This window comes from Panthera tigris, chromosome E1, assembly GCF_018350195.1.
Source record: "Panthera tigris isolate Pti1 chromosome E1, P.tigris_Pti1_mat1.1, whole genome shotgun sequence".
NCBI lineage: Eukaryota > Metazoa > Chordata > Mammalia > Carnivora > Felidae > Panthera > Panthera tigris.
Window position 1 is genome coordinate 20,670,526 of NC_056673.1, and position 27,207 is coordinate 20,697,732.

General features: G+C 47.4%; 1 protein-coding gene and 1 long non-coding RNA gene across 7 annotated transcripts; both read left to right on the forward strand.

The window, feature by feature from the left end:
• Positions 1 to 312: 312 nt before the first annotated feature.
• On the forward strand, positions 313 to 10,526 carry LOC122233577. Of its 4 annotated transcripts, none has more exons than XR_006211197.1 (4): positions 313 to 375; positions 4,506 to 4,701; positions 7,775 to 7,967; positions 10,130 to 10,526. It is a non-coding gene; the product is annotated as an uncharacterized LOC122233577 (long non-coding RNA). The 4 variants fall into 4 exon arrangements; XR_006211198.1 differs by having other exon boundaries at positions 4,506 to 4,654; XR_006211200.1 differs by lacking the exon at positions 4,506 to 4,701.
• An 8,047-nt stretch (positions 10,527 to 18,573) lies between these two features.
• SPACA3 (sperm acrosome associated 3) lies at positions 18,574 to 26,250 on the forward strand. Of its 3 annotated transcripts, XM_042967538.1 has the most exons (6): positions 18,574 to 18,718; positions 20,095 to 20,265; positions 22,060 to 22,334; positions 23,169 to 23,327; positions 23,741 to 23,819; positions 26,075 to 26,250. In XM_042967538.1, exons 2-6 carry the CDS (start codon positions 20,234 to 20,236, stop codon positions 26,139 to 26,141), a joined length of 612 nt encoding a protein of 203 aa, XP_042823472.1. In that variant the 5' UTR covers positions 18,574 to 18,718; positions 20,095 to 20,233; the 3' UTR covers positions 26,142 to 26,250. The 3 variants fall into 3 exon arrangements, with proteins under 3 accessions (XP_042823472.1, XP_007076081.1, XP_042823474.1); XM_007076019.2 differs by lacking the exon at positions 20,095 to 20,265; XM_042967540.1 differs by lacking the exon at positions 20,095 to 20,265 and having other exon boundaries at positions 18,574 to 18,698.
• The last annotated feature ends 957 nt before the right edge of the window (positions 26,251 to 27,207 follow it).

The following is a 27,207-nucleotide window of genomic DNA, read 5'->3' on the forward strand; positions in this document are numbered from 1 at the left end:
GAGCCAGGTATGATTATTCCCACTGACTTAAGGCTCAGAGAGGTCAAGGCACTGGCCAAAGGCCACAGGGTGACTTAGTAGCAGATTTGGGATGAGAATTAATGTCACTCAAGTCCCATTATAAAAGCCTGGAACTAGCCCCCGGGAGAATGAAGTGCTCCTCCCTGGAGGGGTTGGCACTGGGGAGGAAAGCCCTGTCCCTCAGGCCTCCGTGGGCCAGATGGACTGTGGTGTCATCCTATGTAGTGGTCCCTTTGTGAAGTACACAGAAGAGACAATTTTCTGCTTGGGGATAAAGTTCAGAAGGTGGAACTGGGTGGTGCGGTGCTGGCTGCCTGCCAGCTGTGAACAAGGAACCAGAATACCTGGAATGTGGTATGAGAGCCAAGACAGAGCAAGGCCCCAAGTTCATGTACTTCTGAAATTTTAATTTAATTTAATTTAATTTAATTTAATTTAATTTAATTTAAATAGAGTGAGCAGGGGAGAGGGGCAGAGAAGGAGAGAGAGTCTTAAGTAGGCTCCACACTCAGCATGGAGCACGACGTGGGGCTCAATCTCTCAATCCTGGGATCATGAGCTGAGCTGAAATCAGGAGTCGAACACTCGACCGACTGAGCCACCCAGCGCTCCCTTCATTCATGTACTTTTCTCTAGGTGTTAGGAGGCCTTCATTTTTCCACTTGTAGCGCCATGGAGAGCTTACTGTGGGGAATAAGGACATATCACTCTTCCTTCCCTTCAAGGTAAAACCTCTTGGAGGTTTTCCTTAGTCCTATTCAAATAGAGGGTGCTGGCACCCTCCTTAAATAGTGGGGTTGGAGAGAGACTCAGGACTTGTGCTCATCCCTGAGGTCTTGACTCAGCTGTCACCTCTTCCTACCTTTGGACTGGGCTGACACCTCTGGGAGAACATCCTCTGTGTTCATTAGTTCTTCCTTAAGGTGCCTTTCAACTGTTGTCTAATAAGGACAATACTAACACTTATATGCTCATACTGTGTGCCAGGTATCAGTACAAGTATTTTGTATTTATTCATTCATTCAATCTTCTCAACATAGGTATAGCATACGTATCATTATGTTTTGGAAAAAAAAAGGTTACTTATTTATTTTGAAAGAGAGAGATACAGAGCGAGCAGGGGAGGGGCGGATCCCAAGCAGGCTCCACCCACACGGTCAGCATGGAGCCCCACATGGTCTCCATGACTACCTTTCTAACTTTCCTTGGAGTAAGTGTGGCTATTTGACTATGTTCTGGCTAAGGAGATGTCAGTGGAAAGATCATAGGATGCTGTCCGGAAGATTCCTTTAAAAGGGAAGAATCTGGTCCTTCTCCCTTTCTTCTGTCTTGCTGCCTGGACAGCAGATCTGGTAGCTGGAGCTCAAGCTGTCATCTCGGAACAGGAGAAATCACATCCTCGGAATGACAGAACCTTCACGCTACCCTGAGTTATCTACCTCGATTTATTTCTCGTGAGACAGAAGTAAACTTCTGTCTTGTTTAAGCCACTGTTAGTTGGGTTTCCTGTTACTTTCAGTCCAGTCTAATCCTAATTGACAGCATTAAATATGGGTAAGAGCTAAGGTCAATAATTGTTTGTGAATTGACAGTGAGTCCCCAAGAGAAGCCTGGCTTGTCCTCTCTCCATCTCTCAGGTACTGGTGAGAGAGAATCTCGGGTTTCACAAGAAAATGTCCTGAAACCCTGAAATGCCTTCTTGTGCCTTATGGGCCTGGGCAGGTTTGCATCTGGAAAATGGGTTGTGCCTGGAACATGGTTCTCAGGTATGGTGGTCTGGGCTTTATTGGCTTTCCTTCTCCAGCCACACAGGGACAAACCAAAGGGGCAGAGCCAGCCTTAGGTTCTGAACATGGGCCTCTGCATCGGCTTTGCCCGCCTGAGGTGAGCTGAGGAAGCCCCAGAAAGTCCAGAAGGATCAGTGAGGTGGACTGATTGCCTCTTCTGTTATTCTTGTTGCTGCTACTGGCACGCTTTGAAATTAATTGATGGTTTCCTTTTTTTTTTTTTTTTAATTTGTTCCTCCCTTTGCTTTTTCTGAATTAATTTTTTCATCGTGAAATATTTCAAAGATTAGACAAGAATAGAAAGGAGCATAATGAATACCTATTTACCCACCATTAAGCTTTATCAGATCTTAACATTATGTCATATTTGTATCAGATCTCATTTAAAGAAGTAAAACATTACTGATATAATTGAAGCTTCCTGTATATTACACCCCCCCTTCCCATTCTTCTCCCTCTTCCTCAGAGGTAACTATTACCATGAATCCACTGTTTATCATTCCTATGTATGTCTTTACACTGTTAGTACATATTTATGCATCCATTAATACAACATAGCATTCTTCAGCAGGGTTTTAAATTTTATATATAAATTGTAGCATACTCCACTTACCATTGGATTCTCCATGGAATAATTCTACCATAATGTATTTCTCCATTTTCCTGTTGATGAATATTAAGGATATTTCCTTTCTTTCTTTTTTTAACCCAGACAGTACTGGTGGGACACATTGTGGGAGTTTCCTTAGGGTTAAATTTTTAGAAACTATGCCCCCTAAGTCAAATATGCACCTGTTTTTGTACGGGGCCAAAAATTAAGGATGGGCTTTATTTACTATTTTTAATTTTAATTAAAAAAATTGACATTTTAGGGGCACCTGGGTAGCTCAGTCGGTTAAGCAGACCGACTTTGGCTCAGGTCATGATCTTGTGGTCCGTGGGTTTGAGCCCCGCATCGGGCTCTGTGCTGACAGCTCGGAGCCTGGAACCTGCTTCTGATTCTGTGTTTCCCTCTCTCTCTGCCTCTCCCCCCACTCACGCTCTGTCTCTCTCTGTCTCAAAAATAAATAAACATTAAAAAAGTTTTAAAAATTGACATTTTAGCCATTTTTAGGTGTATAGTTTAGTGACACTGAATACATTCACATTGCCTCTATCCATTTCCGGAACTTTTTATCTTCCCAAACTGAAATTCCGTCCCCATTAAACAATAAATAACTCCTTATTCTCCACTCCACCATTCTACTTTCTGTCTACGAATTCGACTACTCTGGGCACCTCATATGAGTGGAATCATACAGCATTCATTCTTTTGTTTCTGACGTATTTCACTCAGCATAATGTCTTCAAGGTTCATCATGTTGTAGCAGAATTCCTTCCTTTTCAAGCTGAATAATATTCCATTGTATGTATATAGCACATTTTTTTTATCCATTCAACCGTGGATGGATGGTTTTTACATTAAAAAGTTTTTTTAAATGTTTATTTATTTTTAAGACAGAAGAGTCAGAGCATGAATGGGGGAGGGGCAGAGAGAGAGGGAGACACAGAATCTGAAGCAGGCTCCAGGCTCTGAGCTGTCAGCACAGAGCCCGACGCGGGGCTCGAACTCATGAACCATGAGATCACGACCTGAGCCGAAGTCTGATGCTTAACCGACTGAGCCACACAGGCGCCTCAGTTTTTACATTTTTAATGGTTAAAAAATAAGAATATTTTGTGGCACATGAAAATTACACAAAATTCAAATTGCAGTGTCCAGAAAAAATTTATTGGAACACAGTCCACAGGCATCCATTAAAGTATTGACTACTGCTGCTTTTCATGCTAAAATGGCAGAGTTGAGTAGTTGGGACAGAGACTGCATAGGCTAGAAAGCCTAAAATATTTACTCTCTGGCCCTTTACAGAAAAAAATTTCTGAACCTTGCTCTATGATATGTAATCACTTAGAGGTGAAATGGTTGAATGGTAACTATTCTCCTCTTCTTCCTCCTCCCCCTCCTCCTCCTTCTCCTCCCCTTCCTCCCCTCCCCCTCCCCCCTCTCCCCGCCCCCTTCAACAACTGCTTCTACAACTTCTCTTTTTCTTCTCCAAGGGCCCAGATTCTTTGTTTAAATGAAAGCCGGGAAGGGTTCTTCAAAAGCATTGTGTGGTTAGTTATTTGCTGTATGACAAACAACTTTGAAATGTCAATGGCTTATAAGAAGTATTTATTTTGGGCTTATAGGCCTGCATGTTGGCTAGGGTTTGGCTGGTTTGTAGTGGGCTCAGCTCAGCTCGGCTTCTCACTGTAGTTTGGGTCCAGGTCTTCTCCACATGCCTCCTTGGGCTTGTAGCTAACTGGGGCAAACTTTTCTCATTGAAAAAGGAAGGGGTTCTAGAGGGTAGGCCCAGTGGCATGAGCACATTGCCAGTCTTTGCTAGTGTCATGCAAGCATCCCAATGGTCCAAGCATGGGGATATACACTCTGTCCACCGTGAAGCCATGGTAAGAATGTGGGTGTACAACGCTCCCACAGGGGAGTGAAGGTCTGAGACCAATAATCCATCTAGCACAGGCATCAACTTTTTTAGCTTCAGAACTTTTCTTCAAACAAATCCTTACGTGGAGTTTGAATATATAATATAGACAAGAGGGAAGCTGTTCTGATAGATGTGGGGGGTGAGCTGAATCCTGCCCTCTACTCCCCTGCAGGGCCTCCTGGGATGTCTCTGCAGAGTCTCCCGATGTCATGGACTATCATTTGCCAACCACCCTTCTTCTAGGAGATTTCATGGAGCTCTTCCTTCTCCAGGGTCCGGGGATCTGAAGCCATGGTTAAGAAGGAGCAGGCCTTCCTGAAGGTTGGGTCTCAATATGGGGTCCAGAAGGGGCACCTCCTAGAAACCAGGTATAAAGGATGCCTTGGGTCACACCTGACTGCCAGCAGAGCCAGACAACGGGTAGCAAACAACCCCGATTTGTTCCATGACTCAGCCCCAACCGGCTGGGTTGCTGCAACTCTCACTCCTTGCCTGCCTCTGACTCAGGTGCAGGAGATTGTTGTCTAATGGAACATAGGGCTCTCCGGTCACAGCGTCCTGGGGGGGGGGCATTGTGACGCTTATCATTACTGATTTGCCAGCACAGTCTCGGCGGTGCCTTTTGGGCAAGTAGGCTGTTGCTATTTTTAGAACTGAGCCAAAGGCCAGCCCCTTCCCATGTGGCCTCTCCACTTCCTTGCTCTCTGCAGTGGCATCCGCTTTTATTCCTACAGGCAGGTGGAGGCAAGAAGGAGGTGAGTGAGGACTTAGTGTCTACAGAGGCTTTGTCATACACTCACTTGTTCTCTGTGTATTTATTTAGCATCTGTTATGTATCAACATCTGGGTTAGGCAGCGCGCAGATAGTGAGAAACAAGAAAATAGAGCCAGATACCTGCTGTCTAACCCACTTGCTGGTGAAGACTTGTTTCCCCCAGATGGACAGATTTTCCAGGGTGACTTCTGTATACCTGGTGTTGGCTGGCTGCTTAGACCCACTGCTGCTGTGCCCTCTTCCCAGCCAGAGCAGCCCTCCTGGCATCTGCTACTTTTACCTTCCCGCTTGCTTCCCTGTTTGAACTTAGTACCATGAGCCCTTAGGGCTGCCTTCTTCAGAGGCCAGCCCTGGAGTTGAAATTCTCCCTCTACCCAACCCTGCCCTGAGCCCTGATCTGGCTTGTTCTCAAACCCTTTGCCCAAGACTAGAAGGAAGTGAGCACTTTTAAGGCCAGGTGTTGAATTCTCCTGATGATACAGTTAGATAAAACTTCTGGAATAACTCCATTACCTTTGTAAAAATTAGCTTCCTTTGATGAGGAAACTGAGTGATGACTAAAGCTACCTTTTCCGGAGAAAGGAAAGATTATTCAGGAGAGGGGCAAGCTTCCACTTCTTTTCTTTAAAAAAAAATTTTTTTTTAATGTTTATTTTTGAGAGAGAGAGCAAGCGAGAGAGAGAGCAAGCACAAGCAGGGGAGGGGCAGAGAGAGAAGGAGACATAGAATCTGAAACAGGCTCCAGGCTCTGAGTGGTCAGCTTAGAGCCCGACACGGGGCTCGAACTCACGAACTGTGAGATTGTGACCTGAACGGAAGTCTGACACTTAACTGACTGAGCCACCCAGGTGTTCTCCTTTCCTTTCCTTTCCTTTCCTTTCCTTTCCTTTCCTTTCCTCTCCTCTCCTCTCCTCTCCTCTCCTCTCCTCTCCTCCTCTCCTCTCTTCCCTCCCTCCCTCCCTCCCCTCCCCTCCCGTCCCCTCTCCTTTTCATTTTTTTTTCAGAGACAGAGAGAGAAATGCAGATAGAGACTGTGAGAGAATCTTAAGCAGGCTCCACACTCAGCATGGAGCCTGAGGCGGGGCTGGATCTCACACCCATGAGATCATGATCTGAGACAAAATCAAGAGTCGGATGCTTAAATGACCGAGCCACCTAGGCACCCTGCAAATTTCCACTTCTTATTTAGAATGTCTAAGGAACCATGGGCACCTGGCTGGCTGAGTTGGTAGAGTATGTGACTCTTGATCTCGGGGTTGTGAGTTCAAGCCCCATGTTGGGGACAGTAATTACTTTAAAAGAATGTTTAAGAAACCAGAACTGGATAGCTATTGCCTGCATCTTTTAGGGGTGCTGACTGTCGCCTTCTATCTATCTCCTCTGTTTTCCTGTCTTCCTGTCTGTTTGTCTCGTCTGCCAAGCCTGACTCTGCACTCCCAGGAACAGAAATACACACCCAGGAGTTCATGACTGCCTTTCAGTCCCATGAACTCCGTACTTGTTTGCAAGGCTGTTTTAAGCAGTGTGGGGTCTGAACTCAGCTGTTGTCCCCACGTGGGAGCCTTTCCAAGACAATAGTGACCTGGATTTTAGATATAGTGGAGCTGCATAGGCTCTGATCATCCCTTGGGAGCAGTGTCTCCTTGTTTTGTTTGTTTGTTTAAGTAGGCTCCACACCCAACACGGAGCCCAACCCGGGGCTTGAACTCACGACCCTGAGATCAAGACCTGAGTTGAGTTAAAGAGTGGGACGCTTAACCGACTGAGGCCCCCAGGCACCCCTCCTTGTATTTTGGATGTTTGGTGTTTGATGGTTAGCCATGGGACTTGGCATTTCACAATGTTAGGTCTCTGTGCAGCTTAACTTATCTACATTCTTGTTGACCCTTAATCAGTAAAGATGGTCTTGGCTTACCCACGGGACAGAGTTTGATTTATCGGATTGCTTTCTTTACTGAGGCTCAGGGGTAGGGCAATGCCTCCCCTCCCTTTTTTATTCAAGTATAATTAGTTCCAAATGCACAATATAATGATTCAGCAGTTCTGTACATTACTCAGTGCTCATCGGATGCCTTCCCCACTTTATATGGTCAAGAGCAGTCATCTTAACCTCTCTGACTCGCTTGTTCTTTGCATGCGGGGGAGGGAGGGAGAAGATGCTGTGGTTTAAAAAACACAAGAGTATATGCTTCATCCTCCAGATCTTCACCCTGATTAAATGCCCAACGTTAGCTTTTCCATGTATATAGGGATGCGAGTGTGTGTGTGTGTGTGTGTGTGTGTGTAAGTGGAAGGGTGGCATAGGACACCAAGCACCTTTTTCATGGAACCATAGAGGGTTTGACAATGTTTGTGATTTTTCATTAAAATCTTGAATAAGAATGTAAGTAAGCCGAGGCAGGTAATACATGGCTCTTAGCACGTAAAAACAAGAGGTAACATTTGTTAAACACTTACTGGATGCTTTCCCTCATGTGAAACGCACAAGGCTTCTAATTGATTTGCATTATCATCCTTATTGACAAGTGGGTCACTCAGTTGGGAATGGCAGAAGAGGGGCTTGACTTCAGGTCAGACTTGGCATCAAAGCTCTGTAAACTCTACCCCTTATTGGTTGAACTGTTGAAATGATTCTTCCATTGGAAACTTTTTTTCCTTCCTGACAGAAATGTTTCTCTCAGGATGGGTCAGAGGCCCAAATACAGGCCTGTGGATCACCAAAACCTAAGAGCTTTCCACTCCTGACTCCCTGCAAAGCCCAAGATTCATAGCTACCTCTTCGAAAGTTTTGAAAAAAGAGGATTTTCTTGTCTCAAAGTTCCCTCTGGCCCGGAGGCTGTTGAATGAGGACTCTTTTCAGTAAGTCATAATTCCCTTGAACTTCTCCCCCTGCTAATCCATTATGATGTTTATTTTTTCAAAGACCAATGTTTATTAGACACCAATTATGTATAAGGTCATTCCCCCTTTCTCCTCACACCAACATAGGAATGGTGAAGTAGGTATAATTATCCTTATATTATAGTTGAAGAAATGGAGACGAGGACGCTCTCAATTTTGCGAATGGTGAGTGAAAACACCATAAGCCAAGTCACCAGGTGGGTGATTAGAAAGCATAGCTGGAGGATGATAGTGTTAGGAGGGGCTGTGCCGATCATCAGACCACACCAAAATCTCTTATTTCAAGGCTCAGGAAACTGAATGCAGCAGAGATGAAATGTCCGGCATCACACAGAACGTAGGAGCACAGGGGAACCAGACCGAGGCTGCTTTATGCTGTATATAAATAAGACTGTTTTGAGCTCAGCACTACTGACATTTTGGGCTGAATAATTCTTTGTTTTCGGGAGCTGCCTTGTGCATTGTAGGATGTTCAGCAGTATCCCTTATTTCTACTCACTCAACTCCAGTAGCATGCCTCTCCCCAGTTGTGGTAACCAAAAATGTCTTCTGTCATTACTAAGTGTCCTCTGGGGGACAAAACCACTCTCCCAGTTGAAGGCCACTTCAGGCCCATTGAATAGCAAGAACCTGGAGCCTCTTCCCTTGCAGTCTGGAAGAGAAATTGTTTTGGGGGCACTAGGGGGACAAAATCTTTCCTCCCCGCCCAATCGTCCAGCACCTTTGGGGTCTCTGCTGGGGTCTCTGAACTCAGCCCAGAGAGAACAGCATTCAGAGAGCTAGGTTCAGGGAAGGTGTCAGAGGGGACACAGAATGAAAGCCAGACCTTCTGAGGGGTACATGTTATTCTCTCCATTTCCAAGATGAAGATGTAGGTGTTCAGAGGGTTGAACACACCCATCGAATCAAGTACGATCTCTCTTCCACACGCCATAGGGAGCCCCATACGATACCCAGGCTGACTGTTCATTAGTATGTGCTCTGGGCCCATGAACAATAAGGTGAGGGAGCTCCTCTCGTGTATTCTTCATCAATTACAGTAGGAGTGCATTACTATGAAGTTGTGCTCTGGAAAGATAGATCTCGTCTCTTACTCGCTGTGGGCCCTGGGGCGGTTGGTTTTCCCGTTGGGGATTGCTGTCCTCACATTGACAAGATGGGGATGTCAGACTGCACCACCGATGAGCAGTCTTTTTGCTCTCCCCATCCACTTCCCCACGTTCCCAATCTTGACACTCGAACCTGTAACGGTGTTTATAGGTTGAATTAATTTTAATTAAAGATGAGAGTAGCTTTATGGAGGAATATGTATATTCTTAAAATTTTTTTAATGTTTATTATTTTTGAGAGAGAGAGAGAGAGACAGAGAGCAAGCAGGGAAGGGGCAGAGAGAGAGGGAGACACAGAATTGGAAGCAGGCTTCAGGACCCCAGCTGTCAGCACAGAGCCCGATGCGGGGCTCGAACTCACAGACTTCGAGATCATGACCCGAGCTGTAGTTGGCCACCCAACTGACTGAGCCACCCAGGCGCCCCAGGAATATGTATATTCTTAAAACTCAGATTAACCTATTTCATTGACAGGAAAGATGTCAATAAAAATGCCCCTTTAAAGACACTAACATGTTAATAACTGGGCCTTTTTGAGAAGCAGCAACATGGAAGCAGATTTCTAACCATTTGTCTTAAAATTACATCGTGAGCCATATGGCCAAGTGAGACAGGCCACAGGTTAAGCATTGCTGGGCGTGGTCTCAGTAGTCTCTTAGGGCTGATGTGCATTTATGGTTGTTGTGTGCAAGGATAGCGCCCCCTGGTGTAAATCCTTAAGCTCCACCAAAGCTGAAATTTGTCCAGTTGCTTGCACAGAAAAGGGTGGAGGGGCTTTGGGACAAGACCAAAGTTGGTTTATCAAGAGAGTAACCAGAGAATCACATTTTTGGAAGCTTCCAGGAGGCAGTGATGTCTTTGCCATCAAAGAACATGGGTCTTGGAGTCAGACTTGGCTTTCAAATCACTGCTTCAAGGCTGTACACACTTGGGGAAGCTACTTCTTTCAGTCTCATTTTCTGTACCTGTGAAGCTGAGATAATTAATACCCCCATCTCGGGTTTGTTTTAGGAGTGAAAGAAGGAAGTGGGGGTTGGAAGAGTGACTGAAGATGAAGCTGGAAAGGTAGAACCTGATCATGAAGAGTTTATGTACCATGGCCAAGAGTTTGAATCTGACTCCAAGAGCAAGGGAGCCAGAGGAAGCCTGCAGGCAAAAGTGACATGATGGCATTTGTGTGTTGGAAAGATAACTGGTGGCAACAAAGACAGTGGAGAAGGTCTGTGACTTTGGTGGTGGTGATGGAGCTGGACTAGATGGGAAAGCCATTTTGGAAGAAATGATGCAATATGGCGGCTAATGAGATGGGAGGGGAGAGGGTGCTGTCAGAAAAGGCAACATGCATGTGTACAGCTGTTAACGTGCTTTCCCATAAATCTACTTACCTGACTCTCATAATAGTTTTCTGAGCAAGATATTATAATCATTATCATTTTATACATAAGGAAACTGATAGGGAGGTTAAGCCAAAGGCTATATATGTAGTGAGTGGTCAAATCAGAACACAGGCCATCGGTTCCCAATTCTGCCTCTGTCTCTTAGGTCACACTGCCTCTCAAGTTTCAGTGGGCAGTCCCTGCAGAGTGGGAAGCAGTCTGGGACCAGGGGTGGACATGTGCCCGGCCCTCCAGGTTGTACAATCTCCCTGGTTGCTAGGAGTCTCTGATAATTAGAGTCCCCAGGTTGCTAGGAAACCTGGGTTGCTAGGAGTCTCAGTTTATTATAGGTCTTGGGTTGTTAGAAGCCGCAGGTTATTCAATTTTTCAATTTATTAAAGGCTTCATGGTTCTCAAAGGCCCCAAGTTATTAGAATCATCAGTTATTAGGGGCCCCAGGCTCTTAGGGCTCTAAGCTCTTGAAATCATTGGGCTGTTAGCCCACCCTGGTTGCTAGGAATCTCAGGATTTTAGAGGCCTTCAGTTTGTAGAGGCTTTAAGCTTTTGAAGGTGTCACTTTGCTGGAAGCCTCACTTTTCAACATCTCCAGCTTGTGATAGGTCCCAAAGTGCTAAGGACCCGAGCGCAGATTTTTCAGTCCCGTGGCTTCCCAAAGTCGTGAGCCAAGCACGTGGATTTCTTCTTCCCATTCAGCCTCTTTCGGTCTGCTCAGATGATAGTGTAACTGCAGCTTTGGGTTTTCCTCCGGGGGTTTCATCCTGGGTGACCTCCTTCAGCCCCACAGCTGCATGGACCTGATTCATTCTGCTTGGTGTTCTAACCACTTAGGCACTGGTTGGAAGGCCTTTAGAGCAGAAACTTGGTGCGATTTCTAGATAAGCCAGATATTGAAGCACACTTGGGTTATGCTTCTAATATTCACCCTCTAGCTAGTCGGTTTTAAGTAATCTTAAATTAGACTTTGTGAAAAATTCCAGAGTTGATTGCCCCTTTATTTCCCATTATTTTACTAGCTTGGTCAAAACCAGTAAAATTAGCCTGTGCATTTTTCCTTTTGAAAACACTTTTTATTATCAAATAATTAGAGACTCACTGAAAGTTGCAGAAATAGTAGAGAGAGATCCCTTATACCCTTCATTCAGTTTCCCCCCATGGTTACATCCTCTATAACTATAGTATACTATCAAAATTGGGACATCCACTTTGCCACAATGCGTGTCTGTCATCCTATGTCACTTTATTTAAAAATATTTTTTAACGTTTATTCATTTTTGAGAGACAGACACAGAGCACGAGTGGGGGCGGGGCAGAGAGAGAGGGAGACACAGAATCTGAAGCAGCTCCAGGCTCCGAGCTGTTGGCACAGAGCCGGACGCGGGGCTCGAACGCACAAAGCGCGAGATCATGACCTGCTCTGAAGTCTGTCGCTCAACCAAGTGAGCCACTTTGCACCCTGTCTTATGTCACTTTATAATGCGTACATTTGTGTACCCACCACCCCAATCAAGAGAGAGAACACAACATCTTTATAGTCTCATCCATTTCTCTCCCTCCCCAACCAGTGTGTTTTTAAATGTACTCCCCGAACTGCCATTTGGTGCCTTCTGGGTGCCTCAGCCATCAATAGTTAAGGAAATACAGAGATAAACAGAACATACTCCTCATTCTGAAAGAGCTGGCAGACAGGGCTACCGTCAAGCACACTGTCAATTACAATGTAATGTGGTAGTTCTATGATAAAGAGAGAAAAGGTGCTGGGGCAGGAAAACAAATTGCAGGGTTCAGGAGGTAGAGTGTGTTGGGTTAGCACTTCCTGCAAAAGTCGCAATGCAAGACTGGTTTTGAAGGATGAAATGGAACTCTCTGGTGCCCAGGGGGAGAGATTTTTGGCCGATGAGTTTGGGAAAGATTTGGTGGAAGCCTGTGGAAGCCCACAGGCTGGGGGTGGGGGCGGGGTGTGCAGGGTGCTGAGGCTGGAGAAGTGGAGAGAGAGGTCAGACCGCCGAGGACCATCTGGCTGCTGCACTGAGTCACCAAAGGTCGCGTAGAGAGTCCTAAAGGTAAAGTCCTAAAGGTCACGTAGAGAGACCATTAGGAAATCATCGCAGTCCCAGAGAAGTCAGGCTGAGCACCGGCCAGAGTGGCAGGAACAGAGATGGAGACCCATTTTTGACCTCTGGGGGCCATCAGGATGAGGAGGGAGAGTGTGACAGGAATGAACAAGCACTTCTGTGAAGACGGATGTCTTCCCTTTTCCTTTGGGCGGTGTTGGTTTCCCTGAGAGCAAATCCCTGCGATGTAAGTCCCAGAAGATGAATGCTAGTAGAGTAATTCCCTGCTCATCCAGAGATCTTGTGACTTCAGTGAGGGCCAACACAGCACAGACTTGGATGAGGAAAAGGCCTCTGATCGGTTAAAACAAGCTTCCTGCTTTTACTTTGCAGCATCATTCGGTGCCTTTACTCGGAGCTCATTTTGACAATTCAGGTGCACTTCTCAAAAGAACGGTTACTTGGTTTCCTCTCCCCAAAATACTAATAATTAGAAACCACCTTTTCATTGAGTCTGCTTGGTGCCAGGTCCCGTATAAGATGCTTTGCATGTTATATCATTAATCCTCTCAACAGCCCCATGAGTGGCTGTTCTTTTGACTTTATAGGTGAAGATGTTGAGGGGCAGTGAGGCTAAGTACCCTGCCAAAGCCACAGGGCTAGTAAGTTTTGTAATATCAGAACCCCAGCCAAGGTCTGCTGCTCTCAGCCAGCTGCCCTGTGCTGTAGAAGCCACGAACCGTAAAAGGGGTGGGCAGGAGGTCAGCAGTAGTGGCACCAGGGCAAGGGAGGGAATAACGTTAACTGAGGAACCTGACAACTGTTACGTGATTTTATACAAACCTCACACAAGGAGGGGATCAGTCAGGGTTCCCCAGAGGAACAGAACTAGTAGGATGTGTATATCTATATCTACATATCCGTAAAAATGTTTGGTTACAATGGTGATCGCACACACACACACACACACACACACCTTTAAAAAATTATGATAAGGCTTATGCAATTATGGAGGCAAGCAAGTCCCAAGATCTGTGGGGTGAGTTGGTAAGCTGAAGACCCAAGAGAAGCAATGATGTAGTTCCAGTCCAAAGGCTGGCAGGCTTGAGGCACAGGAAGAGCTGATATTTCAGTTTGATTCCATAGGCAGGAAAAAGGCTGATATCTGTGTTTGAACGCAGGCAAGGGGGTTACCTCTTATGCAGGGAGAATCAATCCTTTTGTTCTATTCAGGTCTTCCACTGATAGGATGAGGCCCACCCGCATTAGGGAGGACAATCTTCTTTACTACATTTATCTGATTTAAATGTTAATTTCCACTGGGTGTTGTATGGAAACCAATTTGACAATATATTATGTTTTAAAAAAAAGAAAATAAATAAATGTTAATTTCATCTACTGCGCAGTATAGTGAATATGGACAATAATATTGTATTATAATACTCAAACTTGCCAGGAGATTGGAACTCCATTATTCCAACCACGAGAAATAAATAATTATGTATCACAGTGGCTAATTATTAGCACCATGGCAATCATGTGACAATGTATAAATGTATGAAATTAACAGGTTGTGCACTTTAACCGTATACAACGTTACATGTCAAATATATTGCAATGAAAAAAAATGTTAGTCTCATCCAGAAACACCCTCACAGACACACAGACAATGTTTGACCAAATATCTGGGCACCCTGTGCCCCAGTTAAGTAGACACATAAAATTAACCATTATACGAAGGAAGACAGAATGATAAAGGAGACACAAAACTAAAAGAATATGCTGGTGTGAGACTAGTTAGTGTAGGGTTAGTGACTTTATATGCCTAAGAACTCCTGATAACCATATCTTGCAATTACACTATGTACTGTGATCGGTGGTGAAAAAAACAGAAACATCACTTACGGAGAAGAGGTGAATTCTGTTTTTGATGTACTAGGTTTGGATGGACCAAGTGAACAGGACTTTCCCTAGGGGCTCCAGCCTCTCCCTACGTGTGGCCAGAGGAGGACTTGTTTTTTCCATGTCCACAGTGTCCCTGGCACACTCTTTTGGGACCAGTTTCAGTGCTCTCCTGAGAGAGTACCCTGGGCTAAAAGGTTTCTGAATCAATTGACTAGGTGATTTTCATTTCTTCATTTCTTTACCTAGAATTTAAAAAATCTTGTTCTTCAGACACATGAAAAAATGCTCGACGTCATTCATCATCAGGGAAATACAAATCAAAACCACAATGAGATACCACCTCACACCTGTCAGAATGGCTCACATTAACCACTCAGGCAACAACAGATGTTGGTGAGGATGCGGAGAAAGAGGATCTCTTTTGCATTGTTGGTGGGAATGCAAACTGGTGCAGCCACTCTGGAAAACAGTGTGGAGGTTCCTCAAAAAATTAAAAATAGAACTACCCTGTGACCCAGCAATTGCACTAGTAGGTATTTATCCAAAGGACACAGATGTGCTGTTTTGAAGGGACACACGCACCCCAATGTTTATAGCAGCACTGTCGACAATAACCAAAGTATGGAAAGAGCCCAAATGTCCACTGATGGATGAATGGATAAAGGAGATGTGGTATATATATATATATATAATGGAGTATTACTCGGCAACCCAAAAGAATGAAATCTTGCCATTGGCAACGGCGTGGATGGAACTGGAGGGTATTATGCTAAATGAAATTAGTAAGAGAAAGACAAATGTCATATGACTTCACTCATATGAGGAATTTAAGATACAAAACAGATATATATAAGGGAAGGGAAGCAAAAATAATATAAAAACAGGGAGGGGGACAAAACATAAAAGACTCTTAAATATGGAGAACAAACAGAGAGTTACTGGAGGGGGTGTGGGAGGAGAGATGGGCTAAATGGGTAAGGGGCATTAAGGAATCTACTCCTGAAATCATTGTTGCACCATATGCTAACTAACTTGGATGTCAATTAAACAACAAATAAATTTTAAAAAATAAAAAAAACCCAAAAAATCTTGTTCTTTTAAAAAAAGTTTTTTAGTATTTATTTATTTTTGACAAAAGAGAGAGAGAGAGAGAGAGGAAGAGAGAGACAGAGCGTGAGCCAGGGGAAGAGCAAAGAGAGAGGCAGACCGAGAATCTGAAGCAGGCTCCAGGCCCTGAGCTGTCAGCACAGAGCCCGACGGGAGGCTCAAACTCACAAACCGCGAGATCATGACCTGAGCCGAAGTCAGACGCTTAACCGACTGAGCCACCCGGGCACCCCTAAAAAATCTTGTTCTTCACAGTGGGAAAATAGACATAGGGGACTCGTGAGGCATCCCCCAGTCTGCTGGGAGCAATGAGGAAGGTACTGATGTCATGTGATGGAGGCAAGATGACATATTAGCGTCAGATGCTGTGCAAGGGTACCAGGGACTCCCAGCTCAGCCCAAGTGGGCCAGAGGAGGAAGCCCAGCTTCAGTGATGTTTAAAGGACTAGAAGCCAACAGGGAGTTGGATAGAAAGGATGTGTTTGACAGAGGGAATAACATGAAGCATAGCATATATGACATGGATGCAAAGCATTATCACATATTTAAGGATCTATAAAAAGTCTGGTTAGGACAGTGGTTCTCAGCCCCGGTAGCATTTGGGGATCTCCTGGAAAATTAAAAAAAAATACTGATGCCTGAGCCCCACCCCAGAGATTTTGATGTGATTAGCCTGGGATGGGGCCTAGGCATCAGCATTTTCTCTAATGTGCTGCTGGGGGCTGAGAACCAGGAATGTAAGAGCTGCTTCTGGAGAACTTAAACCTGCAAGGAGTCAGTGGAGGGTCTCTACTAGGATGTGGTCAAGAATATGAGCTGCCTTTGGGGCAACAGGAAAGTCTCCCGCAGAGCTCAGTGGAGAAATAAAGACCCACTGACCCCCAACTGGGACCTTATCTGCCCTCATAACTGTTCCTTTTGAGCTGCTGTTTCTTATTCACCAGTTAAAAGTGAAAGTCAAGTGGGAAATAACAAAACATACAATAAAATAAAATAAGCTGAAAGATTACTCAATAAAAAGAAGCGATAAAATAGTAAAAACAGGCCAATGCAGTAAAAACCCCAAATCTCAACCAGACAGAATCACCACCAAGGGCCAGACAATAAAAGCAAGAGCTAAAATGTACTGAACTAAGTGGTAGGCATCTTCATGCATTACGAAAGGATTATTTCCATTTTACAGAGGAGCATAAGGAGGCTTGGGGAGATTGAGTGCTGTGGTTCTAGTGGGCAGGGCAGGCTAAATAGCCAGTAGGGGGCAGAGCAAGACATTGAACTTGGGTGTACTTAGCTCAAGTCCAGAGCTCTGAAGGCTCAAGCTTGGCTGCACACTGAAGTCATCTGGGGAGCCTTTAAGAAATACTGATGCCATGGGGCACCTGGGTAGCTCAGTTGGTTAAGTGTCTGAATTTGGCTCAGGTCATGATCTCGAGGTTCATGAGTTTGAGCCCCACATTAGTCTCTGTGCAGAGTGCTCAGAGCCTGGTGCCTGCTTCAGATTCTGTGTCTCCCTCTCTACCCCTTCCCCACTCGCACTCTGTCTCTTTCTCAAAAATAAACATTAAAAAAAATTTTTTTAAAGAAATACTGATGCCAAAAAGACATTTCTCCAAAGAAGACATGTGAATGGTCAACAGGTATATGTGAAACAAAAACAAAAACACAAAACGTTTAATGTCATTAATCATTCAAGAAATGCAAATCAAAACTACAAGGGAGATAACACCTCATATTTATCAGGATGCCTCTTATCAAAAAAACAAAGGACCACTGGGGCGCCTGGGTGGCGCAGTCGGTTAAGCGTCCGACTTCAGCCAGGTCACGATCTCGCGGTCCATGAGTTCGAGCCCCGCGTCAGGCTCTGGGCTGATGGCTCGGAGCCTGGAGCCTGTTTCCGATTCTGTGTCTCCCTCTCTCTCTGCCCTTCCCCCATTCATGCTCTGTCTCTCTCTGTCCCAAAAATAAATAAAAAACGTTGAAAAAAAAATTAAAAAAAAAAAAACAAAACAAAGGACCACAAAGCGTTGGCGAAGATGTAGAGAAATTGGAACCTTCGTACGCTGTTGGTGGGAATGCAAGACGGTGCGGCCACAGTGGAAAACAGTAAAAATAAAATGACCGTATGGTTTAGAAGTCCCACTTCTGGGTATTTTTCTGAAATAATTGCAATCGGGATCTCAAAAAGATATTAGCACTCTCGTGTTCACTGCAGCATTATTCACAACAGCTGAGATGTGGAAAAACCTAAATGTTCCTCCACAGATGAATGGTTAGAGAAGATGTGGTATATGCACACAATGGTGTGCTATTCGGCCAGAGAACAAATTGACAGTTGCTGGAGGCATGGGGGGAGGGGTTAAAGGGGTGATGGGCACTTGTGAGGATGAGCACTGGGTGTCGTATGTAAGAGATGAATCACTGGGTTCTACTCCTGAAGCCAAGACTGCACTGCATGTTAACTACCTTGAATTAACAAGTGAAATGAACTGATTACAGAAAAAGACTTCCCTGTGGGGCACAGACACAGGTGTCACGTGTCCTTCCACTTCACTTCTTTGTCCCTCAAGCTTTAGGGTCCGCGGCATCACCTTTGTCCTAGGCTTGTCCACACTGAACTGTCATCATTCAGATGCAGAAGGCAGGCCTTCTGTGGCTCAGCACTAAGGAAGAACTTTTTGCCAGTGGAGCAGTTTGACGGTGAGGGAGGCTGCCTGAGGGGGCGGTGTGCACCTGCCATTGTCATCCCTGGGCAACCACCTGAAGGGTCCTGTCGGGAGCTGAGGAGTCATCCTTCAACATATTGTGGTGTGTGTGTGTGTGTGTGTGTGTGTAGATGGCCAAGAAGCATTGGGCCTAGCTACTCCTAACATGTTCCCAGTCCCGAAATTGAGGGGTTCAGGGGGCCAGTTGAAGCTCAGTGGGCAAAGATGGTTCTAGAAGATGAGGTCACAGAACTGGGAGGTTCCAGAAGACTCTACGTCAGTCTAGAGCCTGCCCTCCCGCATCATTCTCTTAAAGCTGGGTGCCTGGGGCACTAGCACTATCATGGGGGTGTCCTGAGCTGAAGCAGGGTGTTGGGTCACTGCTGCTGCCGCCACTGTCACTGCTGTGTCAGCTCTGGTGGGGACGACACCTGATCAGTGAGCCCCCTTCCCCTCTTTCTGCAGCTGTTAACCAGTCCCTGGCTGGCCTAGCCAGAGAGGGGCATGGAAAAAGAAAGGTCGTGGTCAGAAATGGAGGGGGGTTAGTCCTGGGCTGGGAGAGCACCCAGCTGAGAGAGAGAGGAGACCTTGCTGGTGGGTGTCTGGTCTCTGAATTATCAGACCTCACTCCTTGTACACCTTGACCTGCCGTGAAACACTCAAGATGAAATTAGTTTTAAATCTCTTGGCTACAAAAAGTCAAAAACAATCTCCATGTAGCAGTCAACTTGGTTTCTTCATCCATAAAGGGGGCTATTATTCCTACGCTTCTCGAGGTGTTGAGAAGATTAGATGAGATTAAGTTAGAAAACATCCAGGAAAGGCCCAGCTCAGTGTCCGCCAGGTTTGGAGAACTCAGTGAGGTTCCCCTGACTCCTGACCTCTCCGCCTCCAACTTTGCTGGGGAGGGTTCAGGCTGTTGGGGTCAGGACCTCAGGATACTTCAGTTTAAGCCGCCACTCTAAACCAGCAGCTCTGCTTGATGCTTAGGATGTGAAGAGAAACAAGATGGCCATTGTTCTTTGGAAGTTCACTTCATGGTGGGAAAAACTCATGCATATTACAGTCCAGTGTGACAGAGGGACAGCAGAGGCACAGGGTGCTCGAGGAGTGTGGGGGTGTTGGAGAACTCAGCTCTGGTGTGACCCTTCAAGTATAGTAAGAATTAGCTATGGAAAGGAAGGAGAGGGCTACTGCTTCAGACAGTGGGATCACCATGAGCGAACAGTATGGCATTACAGGAACTCACTGTGTGAGTGAAAAGAGGTCCACATGGCTGAGTCACCAGCGGCCTTGTGGACCATGCCTAGGAGCAATGATGAAGGGAGCCAATGCAGGGTGTCAGGTGGCCAGGCTTTTTGTTAAAAAAAAAAAAAAAAAACAACTCATGGTGGTAAAAGTGTGTAGAACAGTTCGGAAGAGTCAGGACTAGGTGTAAGGAGCCCACCAGCATGCCGTGATGGTGGTCTGAACTCTTGGAGGGAGGGTACAATCAGTGGCACTTTGGGATCTACGGTTAGAGAAGGGTGAAGGGGGGTAGTGACAGAAGGAGTGAAGAATGCCATCCATATTTCTAGTTTGGATAAATGTGTTTAAAGCCAAGAATGTTTGAAACCCAGAAATGAAAGACTTAAAGGAAGCCGATTTTAGTGGGGACATCAGTTCTGTTTTGGACATGCTTAGTCTGAGGTGACTGTGGGATATCCAAGTGGAGATGTCCAGGAGGCAGCTGCACAGGACGTCTACCGTTCTGGGGAAGACGGAATACGACGTCATCAGCCGCGGGTGGCAGTTCACAGTGGGGCTGTCCACAGGGTATCCTGACGTGAAAGAGAGGAGGGAAAAAGGCTGACGAGCATGCCAGCACTTAAGACGTAGGCAGAGTGGAGTCCACAAAGGGGAATCAGAAGAAATAGCCTGAGAAGAAGCAGGGGACCCAGGAGAGGGGGCATCATGGAAGCCAAGAGAAGGAAGAGAGGCCACAGGTGAATTGGTCAGCACTGAGAGGGGCTGCTGAGGGCCCCTGTGGGACGAGAAGTGACAAAGCCCATTGAACTGGGCAGAACAGTTTCAGGCGAGTGGTGGTGGTGCTGAAGCTAACCGTCATGGGGCTGAAAGCAAAAGGGGAGGTGAGAAAGGGGTAATTTTTCCCATAGACGTTTCCATGAGAAGAGAGGGAACGAGACCAGTCAGTATAGATAATGATGAGACCCAAGCGCATCCATGCATCAGAGGAAGGAGAGGCGGTAGGAGGAGGTGCCGAGGACCCCAAGAGAGGAGAGGTGATCCATGGGGCAAGGTTGAGAGGCAGGAAAGGGTGAAATCTGGAGTTCACAGATGCAACGGACCTTGATAAGCGCAGGGGCAACGCATGGTCAGGCTAGAGGGGTGGAGGTGAGCGGGATGAGGCCACTGCTGCCTCAGTGAGGCAGGAGGTGAGGTCTTCTGGGAGCTTGGGGGTGGGTCAGGGAGGGGAGGAGGCTTGCGGACAGCCATGAGCGTCTTGAATACTCTTTGAGGGAAATGGGAGAGAGAAAGCTGGCCAAGGACGAGCATTAGTGCTGATGCCAGAAATACTCCATAATAGAAATAACTAACCTATTTTTAGTACAAAGAGCTAAGTTCTCCCCGTGCCTTTCTCTTCTCATTCATTCTTTCAACAATCTTACGAGGCAGGTATTATTCACTTCCTCGTCGCATAGCTGAAGAAAATGAGGCTTGGGAAGTGTCCAAAGTCAGAGATGTTTAGCAGTGAGGAGGTGGGGTTCAAACTCAGGGCTCACTGAGAAGCCCCACCCTTAATCCACTTGTCACCCTCAATGGCTTGAAGGCCCATTGGGGTTGGAGGCCAGGGGTTTTCAGGGACACCCTTTTGTGAGGTGTGTGGAGGTTTGTGTGTCTATCTCTGAAGGTGGACAGCAGGTGTGGTGGGATAGAGGTCACAGGAGAGGTGGGAAGATGTGTCAGGGGTTGGGGTCAAGGAGACACTGGAATGGAGGGTTGCCGGAGGAGGGGAGGGGGTAAGATGCAGGGATGGCAAGGCCATGGGAGTGGGTGGCTGAGACAGAGTGGAGGTCATAACCAGGGACGAATGTCCTCCATGATATCGAGGGCTGGCCAACAGAGCCAGAGCTGAGAGGCAAGCCAAAGGAACCGAGGTCAGAGCTTCAAAGGAAAGAGGCTTTTGCAAGGTGATGGTTTAGAAAGGGTGGTGGGCACGCAGGAGAGTTTCAGTACCACCTCGGGGCCATGTGTATGTGAAAGGGCTGCTCCATTGGGAGGGCTGCTGGGTGGCAGTGTTGTACGGGGGACTTTATTTCAGTCTAGGCTCAGCACTAGGAGAGACTTCCTCTGATGGCCGGGTTTTAGGGACTGACTTACACTGTGATGACATTGCTGGGCCCTTGCCCTCCGGAAACACGTGCTCATGGCCATAACTCATGGAGCTCTGGAGTCCTGTAAACTTTGGTCTCATTCCAAATTTTGCCCCTTCCTAGTTGTGTAACACAGGGCTTTGGGATTCGATCATGCCTGGCAGGTGGTATGGAGCTCCAAATAGGCTCATGTTCTTCCCCATGTGGCTTCCCCTCTCAGCTGCTGGGGAAAGGATAGAGCAAGATGGAGAGGAGATGGCCTTAGGGAACCCTCTCCTGGATCTCGAATCTCAGAGGCGTGGCTGATGCTTCGTCAGGGCCGCAAGGGAGCTGATTTGCAATGTCGGAGCCTTCTGCCCCATTCCCCAGGTACGCTCAGGCCCTGGTTTTCTTTTTCTTCCAAAGGGTAACCTTCTGTGACTGGACGGCCAGGGCTGTTGAGCTGTCTGCCATCTCAAAACCCAGCTGTAAGCCAGCGTGGCAGGGGCTGTGCATGGAAGGCAGGAGCTGGGACCCCAGAAGGCAACTGTGCCCGCCGGGCATCATGCTGCTGGCCTTTGCCACTCTGCTCAGCTGCCTGCTCACCTCCGGCCAGGCCAAGGTCTACAGTCGCTGTGAGCTGGCCAGAGCCCTCCAGGATTTCGGCATGGAGGGATACCGGGGATACAGCATGGCTGACTGTGAGAACCCCTCTCCCTTCCAGGCTGCCCCAGGCTCCCCCCAGGTGCCTCCCCTTCCTCCTAGCCTCCCTCCCCGCTCTCACTCAGGAAGTGTGCCCTTGGCAGTTTTCCGAGCTTCAGCTCTCCTTTGGACATCAAATGTTCTATGATGGGTAGGTGACACTCAGCACAAGTTCGATACATTAGAGGCAGGCCACAAGCAGCCCGGTCAGAGTTCTCCTTCATCCTCTACCCCTGCTGCTAAGGTCACCTGCCAAGGGAACAGAATAGCTTAGTACCCTAATCATAATGGCCGCCAAGAGGATAGGATAGTCCCATTGACTTTTAGGGTAGACTGAGCAAACCAGTAACACCAAACTTTTCAAGCTGCTGGTAGATTTTTGGGAACCTGTGAAGTCCAGCCACATCTGGACTCATTTTGTTTTTTTGTTTTTTTTTCTATTGCCTGCCTTCTTGCTAGCTCAGCTGTGTCTTCCTCATCTTGCCTCTAAAGATCTGGCTTTTTCTTGTTCATTCAGCCCACAAAGATTTCTTGGGCCCCACTGTGTGCTGAGTGGTAAGGTAGCGGGGAGGCTGCTCTAGGAGTCAGGAGGCCTGAGGGAACAGCCTCGACTCTTGCTCTTTGGTAGCTGTGGTGACCTTGAGTGAGTCACTTGTTCCCCTGAACCTTGATGGAGTCATTTGCAAAGTAGGTGGGAGTCCGGCAGCCCTGACCACCTTGAAGCAGGAGCTGAGGCTCGGAGGAGCTACTGTGTGGCGTCAGCACCATGAGTGTCCTGGTCTGCGCTGGCCTCGGTCATCTGACCCTCAGGCCTGCGTCTCCACCCTATGCAGGGGTCTGTCTTGCTTACTTCACAAGTGGCTTCAATACAGCTGCTGTGGACCATGAAGCTGATGGGAGCACCAACAATGGCATCTTCCAGATCAGCAGCCGGAAGTGGTGCAAAAATCTCAGCACAGATGTCCCCAACTGGTGCCAGATGTACTGCTCCGGTAGGGTCAGGCCTGAGCTTGGGGCTGCCTGGGGCCAGGCCTCTGCATCTGCCTTTGCTTCTTTCCTGGGGTGGTTTGCTCCCCTTGTCTTTATCTCTGAGTGGGAATCTGAGTGGGAGACCCTCTGGGCCTCCCAAGGAGAGTGGGATGGGGCAAGTGATGAGCATGGGTCCTCCATGAATCTGATTTGAGGTCCCGGATGGGAGACTGTTCTGAGAGATATAGGAATGTGGGGAGGGAGTGATACAGTGACAGGGATTGAGAGACAGGATTGCATTTAGGATTGTGGAAGGCGTGTGTGTGTGTGTGTGTGTGTGTGTGTGTAAGAGAGAGAGAAACAGAGTGTGGATGTCTAGCTCTGTCCCCTGTTCCCTCATCATGTTCTCATCATGTTTCTCTGCCTCCCACCCCAGACTTGCTGAATCCTAACCTTAAGGACACTGTCATCTGTGCCATGAAGATAGCTCAACAGCCCCAGGGGCTGGCCAGCTGGTAAGTGACGTGGTCTGGAACCCCCCTGGGTGATGTGGCCAGGACTAGTGGACAGCAAGAGGGAAGTTTCTTTTCTGAGTGTTCACTTTGTTTTCGCCACCGTTCCCTGGCTTCACAATCTACTTTGCACGTGACTTTCGACCATAGAGATCGCTATTTACGGACAACACGCTGAGTGTCAGGGAGGGTGAGGAATTCACTGCAGCTCATGGAGACAAGCCTGGCTCTCCCAAAATGTGCCTATGTTAGGATGCCTGCCTACAGGTCCGCCAGACCCGGGTCTAGCCAACCTTGTCCGTCTGTTTGCTTCTTTAACTGTGGCATCTTCATCTAAACTAACTTTGGTAGAAAAGCCCAAGATGCATGACGGATCAAAGAAGCAATTCCTTGCTTGAAGCATGGGTGGGCGCCCCGGAGCCTCATCCTGTCAACTTTCTCTTTTCCTGCCTGTTTCCCACAAGATGGCCTTTGCAGCCACCATCCTCACAGTCAAGGGAGTTGGATGAGCATCTCATGGGGCACTGGACTAGATCTTTGGTTCGCAGAGCGGCATCTGAGGCAGTGGCCCTACAGCCTTCTCTGATGGGGGTCTCACTGCTTAGTCTCCAACCTCCCTTTCCCCACGTTTCTGGATGAGAGACCAGCAGGGGCGGAATGTGGGGAGTGTGAAATACACTAGGTGGCCGCAGCCCCGGAACTACAGACAGATGTGACTGTCACAAGGCAGGTAAAGCAGTCTGGGAGGCAGTGAATGTCAGCCCAGGAGTGGAGGGAAGGGAGAGAGACTAGAGGTAGGGGGATGGTGGGGAAGCCTTTGCAAGAGTCCAGGTGAGAGATCCAGGGTCTGCACTAGGACAGTTGCAGGGGTGATGGACAGGAGGGGGGTTGGCTAGGAGGGCTGTGGAGGAAGCATGGGGACAGATGATATGTGGCAGTGAGGGAGAGGACAAGGTAGAAATGACTGTGAATCTAAAGAAGGTTCAAGATGTGCCTTGACAATGGCTACAGCTTTGGAGATGTGTTGGCCTGGGAACAGTTGACATTCCAGGACCGGAATCTAGAGTGGGGCAGGATCGGCAGGACATAACACACAGCTATAAGGTCAGGAAGGGTGAGTGCAGGCTCGGCTGGAGTCTAAGGGTTTGAGGCCTTGGATACCCCACCCTGGGATGGAAGACATGGGTCCTTTTGGGTTAAAGGAAAGAACAGCTCTTTTATGCACTGGGAGTAAATTGATGTCAGGTATCACCCCTGAGATGTGGCTGAGGCTAATCACAGGCTGTGGTTCCAGAAAGTAGAAAGAGACGGTTTATTTCTTTCACCTGCACGTACTGAGAGTGCCAGGCTCTGTGCTGGGTGCTGGGCTTCAGAGAGGCTGAGATCCAAGTCTTTGTCTTCGAGGGTCTCACAGTCTAATGGGAGAGACAAACGAGCCAGGTGACCACACTTCATTGATGGATCCATAGAGGCCCTTTAGGGGCACAATTGGTCATTGGGCTCTTTGACATTGACATCGTGGAGTTACCAAAGCTTGGAACCCCTGACAACTTGGGACTGCAGCACCCCAGGATCTTGTTTGTCTTCCTTCCTCAAGATGCTAATGTGAGGCAGGAGCAAGGTAATGGTCCTGAAAGAGCCCATAAACTATAGTTACCAACAATTGAAAGACCAGAACTGGTAGCCAAAGAGACGTGGCTGTGGCTATAGTTCTGTCATCTACTAGCTACGGATCTTGGGCAAGTAATTTGCATCTGAGTCTCAGTGTTTGATCTGGAGTATAGGGAACATGATACCTGCTTAATCTATGTTGTAGGGCTGCCGAGGGTGGGGGAGTGCAGACAAATGAGTGAGGGATAGGACAGTGTTATGTAGACTGTAAAGGGCTGTACACTCGTAAGGTGGCATCACTGTCAGCAGAAGGAGCATGGTGTAAGAAAAGAGCACTGGACTAGGGCTCTGGACCCCAGGAGTCCAGGCCTTTGCCCCTGCCTTCCGGGTGAACTTGAACAAATAACCTTGTATCTCTATTGGTAAAATAAGGAGCCTAGACAGATGACTTTTTAAGGGCTGTTGTCTTCCCTTTTTACCCCTTCTTTGTTAGTTAATGGGGTTTACTTGTCCCTTTTTCCCTTTCTAGCCCCTTTCCTTACCTCACTTCTGGTTTAGAGCCCATGCCTCCTTCCTGTTCTTCTCTGAGCAGGGACTAAAGGCTGCAGCTGATTTGGTCTCTCCTCTTCCCCATCCCTCACCCTAAGGGAGGCCTGGAGGCGTCACTGCCAGGGCAAGGACCTCAAGGACTGGGTGGATGGCTGTGACTTGTAGGATCCTCTGTGGATGGACCGGGCCACGCACAGCAGGCTGGGAGATGTGGTTTGGTTTCTGACGCAGGCTTGGGAAGACAAGCCAACCAATAAAGAGTGGTTTAACCCAAGTGTGGTTCTCTGCTATTGCGGTGTTTCCTGATGGCATGTCAGAGCCAGAGCATCTCAGGGTTTCTTCACCGTCCAACCAGGCTGGGCTGCAGGTGGGCTCCAGAAAGCCTACCATGGAAGTCTTGCTTACACTTCTGGAGGCCTGGCGGGGGCAGAGGAGGGGGTCAGTGCCTCCCTTGCCCATGCCTGGTAGAGTTTCCTAGACCCTCTACCTGGATCTAGGTTTGCCAGATTTAGCTAAGCAAAAAACGATAACCAAAACACGATGCTTGAGTTAAATTTGAATTTTGGATACACAACAAATATATTTTACAACATGTGTGTCTCCAATATTGCATGGAATGCACTTATATTAAAAAACTACGTATTATGTACCTGAAACTCAAACTTAGCTAGGTGTCCTATATTTTATCTGGTAACCTTACCCGGGTCTGGTGTGGTGTACCCCTGGCTTATCTGGGAGGGTCCTTGGGACATTTATTTTCTGTGACTCTGGTCACAGTGGTGGCCACAGTTCCCTGGCCCTCCAGTTGGTGACTGTTAACACACTGGCAGAAGCCAAGGAGGGGTGGTGGGTGGTGAGTGGAGACTACCACCTTGGGCTTCAGCTAGGTTCTCACCCTGATCTCCAGTGTCCTCTAGTGGCAAGAACTTCAAGTGCTGGTGGCCACCCCAGCCTGGGTAAGGAAGTTACCCCTGGTCCTGCTGACCCTTGCCGGGAGGCTGGAGGATTGGGTGGAGGGTGTGGATGGCTTTCAGGCAGCACACCATACTTCTCTGCTTTCCTCAATATGTGGGAAGCTCTGAAGGAGGCGGCGCTGTCTCCCATTCACCTCGAGCTCATAGTCCTCAGGATGGATGTGTCTGAAGGAGGAAGGTGGGCAGAGTCTCAGGATCACTGTGGATGTGGTGGCAAGAGAAGTATCTGAGGTGATGTCTGAGAGTTTGAGCCCTGA